The sequence below is a fragment of the Kryptolebias marmoratus genome, linkage group LG12 (assembly GCF_001649575.2).
Source record: "Kryptolebias marmoratus isolate JLee-2015 linkage group LG12, ASM164957v2, whole genome shotgun sequence".
In the NCBI taxonomy this organism is placed as follows: domain Eukaryota; kingdom Metazoa; phylum Chordata; class Actinopteri; order Cyprinodontiformes; family Rivulidae; genus Kryptolebias; species Kryptolebias marmoratus.
The window spans coordinates 17247637-17261880 of NC_051441.1; the positions used below are offsets into that span (position 1 = coordinate 17247637).

The 14244-nt window shown below is 44.0% G+C and overlaps 2 protein-coding genes across 3 annotated transcripts; both read right to left on the reverse strand.

The window, feature by feature from the left end:
- Nucleotides 1–145: 145 nt before the first annotated feature.
- On the reverse strand, nucleotides 146–4194 carry LOC108236148 (G-protein coupled receptor family C group 5 member D). 2 transcript variants are annotated; one of them, XM_037978562.1, is made up of 5 exons: nucleotides 4054–4194; nucleotides 1936–3112; nucleotides 1041–1096; nucleotides 815–928; nucleotides 146–572 (listed from the first exon to the last, which is right to left on the reverse strand). In XM_037978562.1, the coding sequence occupies exons 1-4, from the start codon at nucleotides 4093–4095 to the stop codon at nucleotides 839–841; spliced, it is 1365 nt and encodes a 454-aa protein (XP_037834490.1). In that variant the 5' UTR covers nucleotides 4096–4194; the 3' UTR covers nucleotides 146–572; nucleotides 815–838. The 2 variants fall into 2 exon arrangements, with proteins under 2 accessions (XP_037834490.1, XP_017272115.1); XM_017416626.3 differs by having other exon boundaries at nucleotides 146–928.
- Nucleotides 4195–6752: 2558 nt separating this feature from the next.
- On the reverse strand, nucleotides 6753–8601 carry pde6hb (phosphodiesterase 6H, cGMP-specific, cone, gamma, paralog b). The gene is made up of 3 exons (XM_017416653.3): nucleotides 8472–8601; nucleotides 7605–7760; nucleotides 6753–7523 (listed from the first exon to the last, which is right to left on the reverse strand). The coding sequence occupies exons 2-3, from the start codon at nucleotides 7745–7747 to the stop codon at nucleotides 7406–7408; spliced, it is 261 nt and encodes an 86-aa protein (XP_017272142.1). The 5' UTR covers nucleotides 7748–7760; nucleotides 8472–8601; the 3' UTR covers nucleotides 6753–7405.
- Nucleotides 8602–14244: the final 5643 nt, after the last annotated feature.

Sequence of the window (14244 nt, forward strand, 5' to 3'; positions counted from 1 at the left end):
ATAAATTTGAACATATTTAGAGCAGATAAAGATCAGATCAGTTTTCTGTCCTGATATGTTTAAAAACAGGGAGGACTTTAGTTTCCTCAGAGTAGGAATTCACTGCTTCTGTTCATGAGGGTAAATTAAGGAAGAACTGCAGAGCTTCCATAAAATAACAATTTTATTTTATATATAATTTTTTTTTTTTTTTACAGTTTTTTATTTTTTACAGTTGTTATAAAAGCCTTTGGTTGAGAACCAGCATTTCGTTTCTTCTTCATATCTCCCTTCTCTCCTGGTTGAACTCGTGCCGGAGCAACAACCGAGCCGAACGCTCTCGTTTTAAGTGGGAGGACGTTAATCAGTGATGGCACGGGTCGTCCCACGGCGCTGCCACGTCTCCTGTCCTGTCCTGTCCTCCTCCTGTCTCGTCTCATCTCGTCCAGTCCTGTCTTCCTCTCGGATCTCACCTCCCATCTTTTATCTCGCTCCTTCTGCGCCGCTGCTCGGCTCGGCTCGGCTCGGCGGTTTGGCACCTCCGGAGTGACAGTTTCACACCTCCTTTATCACCTCGGGGCTAATATCTACCTCTGTGGGTAGAGCACGGAGTGCATGTATCTGTCACACACGCAGACATCTTATAACGAAAGGCTTTTCTGAAGTGTTTGCCATGTGGAGGACTCTGAATCCAAACAGGTGTGCCTTTTTTTTTTGTTTTATACTTACTGGAACGGATGATTTTGCATTTGACAACACTTCTAAACCCAAACAGTATTTACATCAGCATATTTACAAGTGCATATTTGCCCCCCTCCTTTTTCTTTGGCCTTGCTGTAGATTTGGAGATGATGGGGTTTTATTCCTGCCCATAATATTCATCGTACGGCTCATTGTAGTTGGTGGTCTGAGGGCGAGGGATGGTGTAATCCTTGTCGGGGTCGATTTCCTGAAACACACAGAGATCCGTTAATCGTGGTTCTGAGGTTATTAGGCTATGATCCTAATCTGCGGAGGTCAGAGGTCACCGCGTGAAACTGCACAACTGGTTCGATACTCACCGTCATGGAGAAGCCCGACTCGTAGGGGGATCGCAGCGCCGGCTCAGCTCTCCGGCCTGGAGGGAGACATGACACAGACGCTTTATCATCGAGTCGTTATCAGAAGGCCCGAGTCCGTCCTGTAAGGCTGGACCAGAACGAGCCGATTCGTTTCTGTGAGTCGTCGAAGTGTGATTTGTTTTTAGAAGAAAACCTGGCTTTTAGAAGTGGCACGTTCAAAGGTTTCGCAGCTAATTAGACGCAGTTGTTTTAGGACAGAGTTACTGAATATTCCTGGAAGCTATGAACACCATGAGAGCACAGGATGAGTTAACATCATCATGTCAGCAGAACCAGTGAGATCTGGAAGCCAAGGTCGTTTAAATGTGCAGTTTTAGAGGTAGCTGTTTGTGTTAAACTTCTTATTTTCACGACACTTTTTGCCTTCGTTGCTTTTCGGGGATTCTAAATATTTGGTATCAAATAAAGTACCGGTTCAGATGAAACAAGGCGAAATAATCAAATCATTTTGGAACTAATTGGATTTTTTTTTGTTTTCTTTTTAAGCTTAACTCTTAACTTTCCATACATGAAGGTTTGCGTCTTCACGAGTGTGGAGGGTGTTTCATCATTTTACAGTATCTTCTAAATCACTGACTTTTAGATTGTAAATTGCCCAGAAAAATAACTATTTTTTTCAGCATTTTGTACAAACTAATCAAGCAGACAGAGGACTTAAATGAAGAGGAAAAATCTGCAACATGTTTCCTGCTAAAAGGATTTATTTTCTTTACTTTACAATCAGTGACGCCTAAAACATTGTTTTTGTTCAGGGCTTTGTGTTGTAACAAAGTGCTCCAGCTGTGGCAGTTCTCGTCATTAATTAGAAACAATAAGTGAAACAAGTTTAACTCACCTCTCTTGTTCTCACTTTCATTCTCAAAGCTCCCGTTTTCCTTCCCTTCCTTAGGAGCTCCCAGTCCGGGGATGTCGGCGTTGGGACTGGTCCAGCCCGCGAAGCTCAGCGGGACGTCCTTGGCCGTGGCCTCGCCTCTGCAGAAGAAGGCCACCTGGGACAGCCCGTGCCCCATGAGTAACACCCAGCCATTGGCCACCAAGGCGATGGACAGAACCGGGTCGTCCCAGGCTGGCCGGCGGCCCACCTTGGCGTTCCCCCAGGTCAGCATGGTGATCCACACCACCCAGATGCAGGCGGAGAGCAGCAGGGTGAAGAAGAGGAGCAAGGCCTGGATCCTCCACTGCTGGTTGATGGGCCCTGTGTAGTTGTAGCTGTACAGGGAGCAGGAGCGGCACAGGAAGTGCAGGGAGAGGATCAGGCCGATGGCCAGGAGGCACAGCACGTAGATCTGCAGCATGGTGAAATCGCCCTGGCTGTACTCGCAGGGTTTCTTGTCCCGGACCAGCACGAGGAGAAGCCACTCGGTGGAGATGATGACCTGCACGGTGAAGAGCCCCAGGGCCACGGCGGGCTCCCCCCAGCCGCGGGCGGCTCCGAAGCCCAGCAGGGCGAGGCAGCGGGCCAGCAGGCAGGAGAAGGCCAGGGAGAAGAGCACGTTGAAGAGGAAGAGCCTGGTGGGGCACGTCTGAGGGGTGAGCTGGACGATGAAGGAGAAGGTGAGGCCGAAGAGCCCCGCCGTGGCCAGCAGGAACAGGGATATGCAGAGCACCGTGCCGCCGAAGCCTCTGCTGCACCGCTGCTGAGACGACACGCAGTTGCACAAGGTCCAGAGCAGGACGCCCAGGAGGAGGCCGGCGCTCAACAGGAAGCCCGCGGAGGCCAGGGTCTCCAGGACGATCCCCCACACCGCCCGACGGTCACACAGGAACCTGTAGATCCGATGCAGCCCGGCGCCGCAGCCTCGCACGCTCTCCGGGGAGGTGCTGTTGGAGGAAGAGGTCGAGGTGCTGGTTGTGAGGTTGACCGAGCTGCTGTCGGTCGACTGGCACAGGCAGGCGAGCGGGGCGCAGCAGAGGAAGAGGAGGGGGAGGACGAGCCTGTTCTTCGTGGACGGAAAGGCCATAATCGCTGTAATAATCCAAGAGGGTCCAGTGGTTTGTCTGAACGGTCCAACCTGCGAAGGAAAAAAAAAAGCAGATCCGTGAGCTCATTCAACAGGAGAGCGAGGACTGATGAGAGCTGAAGGAGAGGAGGTTTGTCTGTGAGAGTGCAGGAGCAGGGAGTGTACAAAACATGCCAGAACAAAGCCGATAAGTGGAGTGAGCCAGACCTCAAAACTTCGGCAGGAAGGAGAGGCCGAAGCGGAAAGAGAAACGCGAGGCTGAAAACAATCCGGGTTTAGATTCTGTCCAGCTCAGATCGGAGATGAGCTGATAGACGATTCACTTCCGTCAGCCCACAGTGGACGCTCTGAGGTGATCTTTGACGAGTTTCAGTCCTGAGCAAATCTGAACTTCGACGCTGATATTCATGTCTATAAGTTTGTCTTCATACAACGTAAAAAAAGGTGATTTTTGTCTTTTAGAATCCATGACAGCTGCTGATTAATGGCTGAAAGTGAGCCGAGATGGATTGTGTTTATGAATTTTTTAGTTTTTTAGTGTTTCTGAATCATTTTAGAATAATTAGAAGCGGCTTCAGTCTGCGCCTTGCCAAACTTCATTTCATTTTTCTTTTCAAAAGCACTTACCGTTCGTGCTTTCAGATGCAAATTTAAACCCCTTTCAAAACTCCGAAGTGTGGCGCTGGCCTTCCTGCGCCATGCGGCTCCTCCTCCTCTGATGATGTGCTGCGGTCTGTACCGGCTCAAAGTAAGAAAGAGTACGAGGACGGCGGAGAAGCTGTGAGGTCAGAAGCAAAAATGCCTCGGCGAAGGGATTGTTTTTTTTCCCTGCGCAGAAAACAGAAAGCTGCACCCCGACTTGTCCCTGCCCTCCCACACCCCTCCTGTCTGTCCTGCTCTTCTCCGCCTGGGTCCCTCCCTGAGATTATAGGTGGGGCTCACACACCTGGAAGTGATGATAGAAGCAAAGTTATACACACACACGCACACACCGGCTGGTTCTGAATCCTATTTCCTTTTATCAGAATTTGCATCCCATTTGCTGATCGTACTCTTAACTGGAGCGACCGGAGAGTCTGGGACGAGCGTGCGAGGTGTCACGTGAGCCGACGCGCTCAGGAGACGCCGCCGTCGAGGTAGATCCGACTGACTCATCCCCCGGTGTCACCGGGACACGGGGCCAGAGCGCCCTGTTGCCGCGGTTACTGGTAAATCACAGCAACAACATCAGAAATCAGTTGGCCGGCCCCCGGGGGTGCGTAGCGTCGGGAGCAGAGAGTGCTTACAGTGAGTTGTCTTTCACAAGCCCGTTTGAGACGCCTTCAGCTCATGCCTGTACAAGTACACCATTATTAGGGTGTGTTCAACTGAACTCTGAAGTCACTCTTCAAATACGCCCATCTGCATTCAGGAGCCGGACTGGTTCTGTGCAGCCTCACCTTTTTTATGTTTTAAATCGTTTTACTGGAACAGCACTTGGTCTTCTGATATTGTACTGCTTACTGCATGTTTTTAAACCAGAAGGTTTGAGTTTTACATGATGTTTTTTTCTCTTTAGACACTCACTAGTTGAACCTAATCAGCCAGGGAAGTTGCATAAACTTGATTGGTTAATAAAACAGGCATTCATTAAAGGCATGCTTATTGCTCGCCGCCTTTCGTGTCGAGATTTTACTCTAAGATCATCTTATGCTGAGAAATATTGGAGTTGTAGCCGTTTTGGTCAAATTTCAAAAATAACACTGTGCCCAATCTGTTAGCACTCAGAGTATCTGTTGGGGATGACTCTCAGCTACTGTCACACCAAATTTCAACTCAATGTCTTTAAAAATGACTGAGCTGTAGCCCTTTTTGTATTTCCTGAATTCAGTTAGCTGTGGCGGCCATCTTAAATTGGATTGACTCTAAAAGTTAATTGGTGCTAGACGCACATCCAATAATTTCTTTCTGAGAGTTTCATTAAAATCCATCCACTGATTCATGAGATGTTTTGCTAACAGACGAACAAGCTTTACTCCAACAGGTAATGCCAAAGTTTTAAGCAAAGATGTTGCTGATTGTGTTGTGTTCAGAGGATGTGTTGGGGATGACTCTCAGCTACTATCGCACCAAGTCTTTGCTCAGTATCTGTGAAGCTGAATGCGGTAGAGCCGATTTTGTGTTTGCTAAGGTCAGCCGGCTGTGGCAACCGTCTTTAAAGTGGTTAACTCCAAAAGTTGATGAGTTGTAGATGTACCTTTAAAGATTATTTCCTGAATGTTTGACTAAAATAAGGTCAGTGGTTTATGAGATATTTTGCTAACAGACAGACGAACACCCACACACTTGGCAAGCGATATTGATGTATGTGGTGTTGGTGGAGCGGTTCTGCTGTTTGAGCCGAGCTTTAGGATGTGGAAGGAGGTGATTTCAGCCATTTTAATCGTGGAGCAGTTATTGTTGTCAAATTGGCTATTGTGTTTATTTCATAAACTACACACTGTTGTGTTATGATCCCAGCTCCCTCTGGGTGAGAAGATGTCTGCTGTAGGGATGATGAGTTTTCTCCAGTCACTGATCAGGACATCTGTCTCAGAAGACACCAGCCTTCGACGTGTCGTCCATGTGACAACGCTGCAGTGTACACTAAACACACAGCATCCAAATCTTATTCTGCACGCACCACATGACCAGGCTTTGACTTCACTTATTCAGAAAAATATGAAGCAATTAATATCTCAGGGGTTATTTGTGTGTTTTATAAACTACGCGGTCTTTAAATGCCACTTTTACACCTGAGTATTACTGCTGACCAGATCCACCTGTCTGTGACCGCAGTGAGTCAGGTTCTAACTGCTGCTCTCTGCACGACCATGTGCAGCGTAACGTCTAATTACCAAAAGCTGCCGTTTTCTGCACGACTATTAGTTTCTGCGTGAAGATGACCTTCTGCGGAGCCTCACTGTCACGGAGTGGAATGGGACGTACTGTACATCTATAAATAAACTGAACCGGTGATTCCTTTCTTTTACCACACATATTGTCACCGTGGCTGAGTTCTGAACAGCGAACTGACGACCTGCTGGATTATTCCTTTTGAATTAAATCGACTTTAGTTTTCTTGTCCTTTAGTGATCAACATGAAAAGATGGACAAAGTGTCTCCCGTTGTTCAAAATCAGTCAAATTAGCTCAGTTTATGGACACCTCAGGTTGTACTTTTGGAACCAGAGTCTATGCAGTTAGGATGGGACTAAAAAATAATAATCTGAGGATAGTCATTTACATGAACTTAAATCTGTAAAGCAGCTAGCCTGCAGGGGGCGCTTGTCCCGTTTTGGCTTTAATTTCCACGTTATGTCCCTGTGTTTAGTTAGCTGATGGCAACAACAGCCTACGGTGCAGGGACAATGCAGTTATTAATATAAAGGTCCCCCATTCCTTGAAGGAATGCATATCACCCGCCGCCTCTTCTGACTAAGATCACTTGATCAAACTTTGAAAATGAAGTTTTGCTCGATGTCATGTGATCTGAGACTATATGTTGAGAGTGACTCTCAGCTACTACCGCATCAAATCTTGGCTCAATATCTGTAGAACCGACCGTGTCGTTTAATGTTGATTAGCTGTGGCAGCCATCTTGAAATGAGGCGATCAGTTGTAGACGTACGAGATGCGTCTGTTTCATGAAAAAAAACATCCAACAAAAGTGCTACAAATGGAGATTTTACTGCAGCTATCCGTACAGTTTGCAGTACATTCTCGAACACATACAGCATATGTCTTTATTTTCTCTGGGAGGAGGGTCCTGATAGCAGCAAGAAAAAAAAACCCGGGAGACTTGAGTTCCTCCTCCACGATCGAGTGAAAGCGTGGCTTTCACCTTTGCAGCGTTTCGCGCCAATAACCGGCATCCCTTTGGTGTTTCCAACAACTTCAGTCAGAAGGAGCAGAAATTCAGAGTGAAAGAGGAGGGGAAGTACAAAAGGAAGACAACTCTGAGAACGCATTATGTACATTTTAACAGACAGCTAGAAGCAAATACAAGCTGGTCCTGAGCTAACGTTTGGCTGCCATCGCCGTGGGAGAGAAGAGAGGTCAGGCGAGCTACTTCACATGGGTAAGGATCAAGGAATGTGGATTTTCTTTTTTCTCGTCTTCTCGTTTCAAGTGTATATACTGTAAACAGTATTGTATAATAATAATAATAATAATATAAAAATAATAATATCCACACAGTGGAGTCGAGTGTGAGGTAGACAGACGAGAGGGCGTTAGGGGGACCCCGGCAGCCTTATCGCGGCGTGCTGAGCTGACACGAACAGAAGGCAGGACGGAGAGGGTCGGAGGAGGAGGTTCGGGAGCGCTAAATGATGCCGTATTTGGCCAAGTCGCTGAGCTCCATGTCGCCGAAGGCTTCCCATGGGCACACCACTGTGATGTCTGTGCCGAGACCCTCCATGCCGGGGATGTCGTCACCGAAGCTGCCAAAGAGGGAAGCAAAGACATCAGAGTCTGTGGTCGCATTAAGAATGTGTGCGTTCAGTAAAGAATAAAAAACTTACCCCTTCTGGCCTGGTTTGGGAGCCTTGCTCTTGAATGTACGAGTCTGCCTCTGTTTGAACTTGGGTGGGCCCTTCTTGGGCGTGGTGGGGCCCGTGGCTCCGCCGGGGGCCAGGGCGCTTGCTGCAGGAGGGCTGGCGTTCATTTCTGATGAGTGTCTGAAAAAGAAAATGGCTTTTTGTTAGTCATATGCTTCCTTCCTGTGGCTCGTTCTGTCTTCTGCCGCCCACCTCCTAATCCCAATCAGTGGAGATTAAACCCGATTAGGTTAAACAACCAGATTAGCTTTAATCTCAACCCACTAATTGCCCTTCCCCACATGCATCAGAACATCGTTCATTCTTGACCTCAATTACTTCTCATCAGTCCTTCCACCTCTACGGAGCAGCAGGCTTTTGACAAATCTCAGTTTTTTTTTACCTCATGTTTTGACACAGGAGAGTGAGGCTGCATCAGGCCGCTGTCGTGAAAACATATCCTGCAGCTGTTTTTGTTCCTTTCCGAGTCTTTGAACAAAACGTTCCCCCCTCCTAGGAAGCTGAGCCCTACGTGTTACAGTCTAAACACCTACTGAACCCAGATCTGAGAGGTTTCTAGTTGAGGAACTGGCTGTGAAAGTCATCCCGCTTTAACCTGAGCATCAAACATCCACACACCTCTTTAACTTTCTGCTCAAGACATTTAACATATTAGCTTTTTTTTTTTTTAAAAGCAGCTACAACTGTGTCCTTGAGTCTAAAAGCTTCACCAGAACATGACTATTTCTCTTTAACATTTGATATTTCCCATCAATGATCCTTTAATTGGTAGTTATTCCGAATGAACTCGTATTATTGTGTGTGTATCGGGAGTATGGAAGTTGTTCCTACCTTTCCTCTCAGAAATCCTCCGAGGCTGCTTCTCACGGCTGCTTCTGTCTTCTCCTGGTTTTTAGTGGCGCGCTTTGTCCAACCCGTGCTTTTATATCGTCCCTCCTAATCCCTGCACCCTCTTTCTTTCCAGTCACATGGTCACTTTTAAAGGTCAGCCAAACTTCTCCACCAACCCAGCATCTTCTCCTCCCCTGTCCATCCTCCGCAGGTGTCCCTGCATCACCTCCGCCTCCCCCCTGCCCGTCTCCCATCCTCTCGCTGTCGCTCTTCAGACCATGTCAGAGATCAGTCTGGAAAGATTTATCCAGCTTTACTCCTCTAAACCGCAGCGTGCCCGCATTTAGCCCTGCTGCGAGCGGCCGGGTCTGCAGGTTGCGTTTCTGTCCATGTGAGACGCCGTTTTCTTTTATTTTAGTTTATTGAACAAAAATCAGTCGATCACTCAAGGTTGTTGTGATTGAAATCTGAAACATCTACTTCCAAGTGGTTATAAATTTTACAAACAAAAAAAAAAAATGCTTTCGTATAAGGAGATGTTTGTGGAAAATAATATTCATAGTTCCTCTTTATTGTGTTCTCTGACTATTCTTGCTTTATAGTTGAAATGTGATTTAATTACATGTGTGGCCTAAAAAATTAGTGTGTTTTCCAACATTACTTGCTACACTTTCCTATATCTATGTTTCATCTTACGTGCTTGTCGTTTTCTTTTTACAACCACAGTTCTGAAAAGGTTGGGACGTTGTGTAAAATGTAAATAAAAACAGAATGCAATGATTTGCAAATCTCATAAACCCAGTTAGTTATATAGAAAATATATCAAATAAGAAATTGTACCATTTTCAGGAAATAAACAAAGTAGTTTTTAATTTGATGGCAGCAACACATCTCAAAAAAGGCTGTAAAACTAAGAGGTACAAAGAAGAAACAACTGGAGGAGCTTTTTGCAACTAATTAGGTTTATTAGCAGCAGGTCATTAAGAGGACTGGGTATAAAAAGAGCATTTTAGAGAAACTGAATCTGTCAGAAGTAAAACTTGGCGGAGGTTTGTCAGTCTGTAGAAAATAAAAAATAAAATAAATAACAGTGGAACAATTTCAGAATCAATGGAAAATTGGGAAGACTGAATATCCCATCATCTACAGTTCATAATATGTAATAAAAGGCTCTAAATAAATTTTAATTGACTGATTGATAATATTAAAAGATTTCAAGAATCTGTAGAAATCTCTGAGGTCAAAGGTCAAGGCTGACAGTCAGTATTAGATGTCTGTGATCTCGGGGCCCTCAGGGGCCCCTGCAGTAAAACCAGGTTCTGGTTCTGTTCTGTTCATCACTGATGGACTCAGGAACACTTCCACACATCACTGTCTGTAAACACAGTTCACTAGACCATCCACTGATGCTGCTTAAAGCTCTATCAGGCAAAGAAGAAGACAGATGTGAGACTGAGCTCCACCCAGAGACTCTGCTGTCTCCTCTGGACCAAAGATCAATAAAAATGGACTGAGGGAAAGAGGAGGACTGATCTGAGGTCAGAGGAAGCAAAATTAGAAACTCTATTTGGAAACCACAGATGCCATACTAGACATGAGAGGGACCATCCAGCCTGTTATCAGCACTCAGTTCAAAAGCCTGCCTCTCTGATGGTATGGGGGTGCATTAGTGTCTACATCATGGGCAGCTTACACATCTGGAACGGCACCGTCAATGCAAAAAAGTACAAACAGGTTTTAGAGCAACAAGACCGTGCATATTTCAGCGAGACAATGTTAATCAACAAACTGCATCTATTAGAACAACATGGCTTTGCAGGAGAAGAGTCCAGCTGCTGAACTGTCCTACCTGCAGTCCAGATCCCTCTGCAATCAAAAACATTTGGTTCATCATAAAATGAAAAATTCAGGACTGTAGAGCATCTAGAATCCTCCATCAGACCAGAATGGGACAACATTCCCTCTAAAACCTCCAGCAGCTGCTCTCCTCAGTTTATAGATGTTTACAGACTGATGGTAGAAGAAGAGGGGAGGCTTCACAGAGGGAAACATGGATCTGAAACTACTTTTTTAAATTCAAAATTACCTTGTTTTTTTTCTGAAAAAGGTTCAGTTTTGTAGTTTCAGCATTGGATTTTTACTGTGATCTACTGTGAATAAAATATGGGTTTTATGACATTTTCAAGTCACTGTGTTCTAACGTCCCAACTTTAGTGGAACTGGGTGGTACTGTTTTTGAAATGAGAGTTAATTTCCCTGACAGGGGTTTGGCCCGAGCGCAGTGAAAACCAGTGAAGCAGAGCTGGTGCTGTGGTGATTAAACACCAGTCACATGTCCAAAAGGACAAAGTTAAATCAACCTGGACCTGTAATAGCTCTGAAAGTGTTGTGCTTTTAGACACATGTCGTTAGAGTAACAGAATAATTCTGGCTCAGTGGTGGAAGCTTTATCAGCAAGGACAGTTTTAAGCCTCTAAGCTTAAAGGCAGAGCTGGAAACGTAAAGCTTCTGCTGAGGAACCAGCTTCCAAACCCGAAGCAGAGGATTGGCTCCGCTGCCGGCTCTCCGTTTAGAACCTCAGACCCACATATAGGCCTGATCTCTGCAGGTGGAAGGTGTAATGTCTTCAGAGTATGATGAAGCTTTGTGAGCGCAGAGAAATATAAGATTAATTTCAGGAGTCGAGAGAAAGTGGGTGAAGAAAAGCTACAATTTTTCATATATATATATATGTATATGTGTATATGTGTATATATATATATATATATATATATATATATTGTCAGAATTCTTTTGCGGAGTTTTGGATCAGATTATCAGAAAGAAAGAAATCCTGATGATGGAGAAGGAAAGAAAGTAAAAATAAAGCTGCACTTTGTTGCTAATTCTCGCGTGCACATGTCTCTGCTTGTTCTGTGAGAGTGACACTGAAACAAAGCCTCGGCACAACAGCAGAGCTCTGACAGGAAGGAACTTTTTTTTTTTTACATTTGTTGGATTACCCAAAACATTTCATAATACCTCAGACAAAAAAAATTACAAACCGTGAGTAAAGCAGAGATGCAGAGCCATCAAAATTCAGAATATTATACCGTTAGAGCACTAATTATTTAATTACTTTTCTTGGTTTTGTCGACCGTTTATTTTATTCTTTCACTTCTATTTTTATATTCCATAGAAACAAACCATCACAAATCACTCTCACTGCTTCAGGACTTACAGTTTTCTCTCAAATCCCCTCCAGAGAGCAGAAAGCATTCGTCCAAATTCATCCTGAAATATAAACAGGAAAAAAAATGTACATATGTATAACGACCAGATGCTTCGAGGTTTATTTCTGTCTGTCTTAGACTGCTTTCAGGGAATGAGAGACACAGCTGTGTGGTTGCCATGGTGACCCGACCGCCGCCACTAACATGAAAATGTCGCCATTTTCTCAGCTTAGATTGTTACAAAATAAAAGTCCTAAACTGCTCCTGAAGAAAGTTGATGTTCGTTGGAGTTTCAGGCCGTGGTTACATTTACACCCTCTTCTTCTTGTCATGTTTGTCGTTACTAAAGTTTTTTTTCTAATGATAACCTAAACCTAACCCCAAAAGTACTTTCTGCCACTTTAGAACCAGACTTTGGTCCTGACATGGAAGGTGATTGTTCCAGAAAAGGGTAACATTTGCGCTCACAGATTACCATTTATATTAATTATATAAACCCTAGATTTGTGGTTTGGGTCTGTTTAATTCAGATTATTACAACTTAAATCTAACAACAGTTTTCTGTGTTTAATTCTTCTGTGGCACACTTGAATTTGTTCAATTATTCCATCATGTTCTTAATTTCTGTGCTCTGATTAATGAAAATGATTTTCAAATGGCTAAAATCAGGACTGCGAACTGTTTCCGTGTGATTTTCGAAAATACAGGAGTTTGATTAGACTCCAGATATTTTTTAGTTGGAAATAACTGTAAACTGGGATGATCTTTAACTCCAAGTCTTCATCCTCCTGCAGGTCAGGGAGCTGGTTTTAACATGTTAATGCTTATTATACTAAGTAGATTAAAGATGGGGCACAAAGTCAAGACCTTGTACTGAAACAGCAACATTATGCAACACTTCAGACTTGCTCTGTTGTGTGTGTGTGTGTGTGTGTGATGAATTCAGCTTGGCAGGGAGTGTTTTCCAAGTTCAAATTCCTAAACGATCATCTTAAATGTGACAAACCTGCTCTTTAATGATGATCCGTGTAAATTTCTGTCGGCCTGCTCCGTCTAAGAAGCACCATAACTCCTGCCGGGAGTAAACATGATCTACATTTGGATGTATGAATGTTTGCTTCTTGCTGCACAGAAAGCTCAGAGACCACAGAAAAAACTACTTTTAAACGCACGTTCTTAAAAATAAGGTCTGTCTAGAAAGGAATAAGCACCAGTATGTTGCATCACTCTGGACTATCTGCCGAAGTGCTGTGCACCTTCAGTACGGTCGGTGTGGTCTGTATTTATAGAGGTTTTTGTGGTTACAGATATGAATTTATCGTATTTGTAGAGATGGAGCAAACAGGGCTGTCGAAGCAAGAAAGTGAGTCGTTCATTCTTCTGATACGCCGGCCTAAATTTAGGTTTAATCCCTAAAAAGCGGCGTGTTTCTTCACGTATGTAAACAGGTGTTTAACCCAATAATAATATAAACCACAGAGATCCTGACTCGTCTGAACTTGTCTGACCCGACTGAACGCAGGCTGAGAGCTCGCACTGTTTGGTTGGTTCAGCATGAGGTCGGGTGGTGGTGAAGAGAGGAAATGTTGACAGAGAGCCGAGGACCGCAGCCTGATTTAACCAAGCAGGGCTGCTCAGGGCTGGGGTTTCACAGCAGGGCCGACCTTTGACCTTAATCCATTGAGCCAAAGTAGACGGCTCATCTTCCAAATGTGTTGATTAAACGTGACTGTAGTCATCAAGTTTGTTGTATTAGTGACAGATAGGTGGCAAATTTGGCAAACAAATCTATTATTTTGTTTGACGGGATAGTTCAGATGTTTAAAAGTAGCCTTTAAATGAACTGTTATAAAATGTTTGAGGTTGTTTTAAGAAGAGTAGGTCGATGTAAGCTCATCAGTCTGATCAAAAATAAACATTGTCTCCATATTGTGGTCAGTTAAAGAGCAGTCTGCAACAGGTAAGATATTATTTGTTCATAACCTTTCCACAGATCCTCACTTCATGCTTTTCTTTTCACTTTTTGGGTCAGTCGTCTGCGACAAACAGATGTTTGGTTTGTTTGTTTTAAATTCAGTTTTTAGTGTGTCTCTCTGGCTTAATTACAATTTCCTGATAAAAGAAAACCCAACATGGAAGCTCCTGACATTGCAGTACCACTGATGGCCACCAGGGGCTTAAAAACAGAAAACGCTTTTTTAAAAGTTACATTTAAAAAGTCATTTTTTAAATGTAGTAATATATGATCACACAACTCACCATGCATTAGCTGAGCTTGTTTTTCTTTTTGTTTAGTGATTTGATGTAAAAGACAAAGTAAAATAATTTTACAAATAAAAGAAATTACCTGAAATGTACCTGTTTGTGTCCAGTCAGGGTTCAAACATCATTTTCCGGCTTCTCATACCTAATGGGTTTTCCCTTTTTCTTAAAAAAGAAACTAGAATATCTGGTTTGGAAAAGAGTGGTTTGTGCTTTTATGCGGTTTCTGCAAAAAACAAAAAAAAGAAAAAAGAAAACAAGCCGTTGAAACCCAAAACATGAGCAGCTGAATGTCTTAC

What these genes read in the sequence shown, in the direction of transcription:
- pde6hb (XM_017416653.3), bottom strand. Translation starts at nt 7,747, where the DNA reads ATGAACGCCAGCCCTCCTGCAGCAAGCGCCCTGGCCCCCGGCGGAGCC. An exon ending in CCCAAACCAGGCCAGAAGGG is followed by an intron (nt 7,524 to 7,604) that starts GTAAGTTTTTTA and finishes CCTCTTTGGCAG; the next exon opens with CTTCGGTGACGACATCCCCG.
- LOC108236148 (XM_037978562.1), bottom strand. Translation starts at nt 4,095, where the DNA reads ATGCAAATTCTGATAAAAGGAAATAGGATTCAGAACCAGCCG. An exon ending in ATAGGATTCAGAACCAGCCG is followed by an intron (nt 3,113 to 4,053) that starts GTGTGTGCGTGT and finishes TTTCCTTCGCAG; the next exon opens with GTTGGACCGTTCAGACAAAC. An exon ending in TGAAAGTGAGAACAAGAGAG is followed by an intron (nt 1,097 to 1,935) that starts GTGAGTTAAACT and finishes GTCTCCCTCCAG; the next exon opens with GCCGGAGAGCTGAGCCGGCG.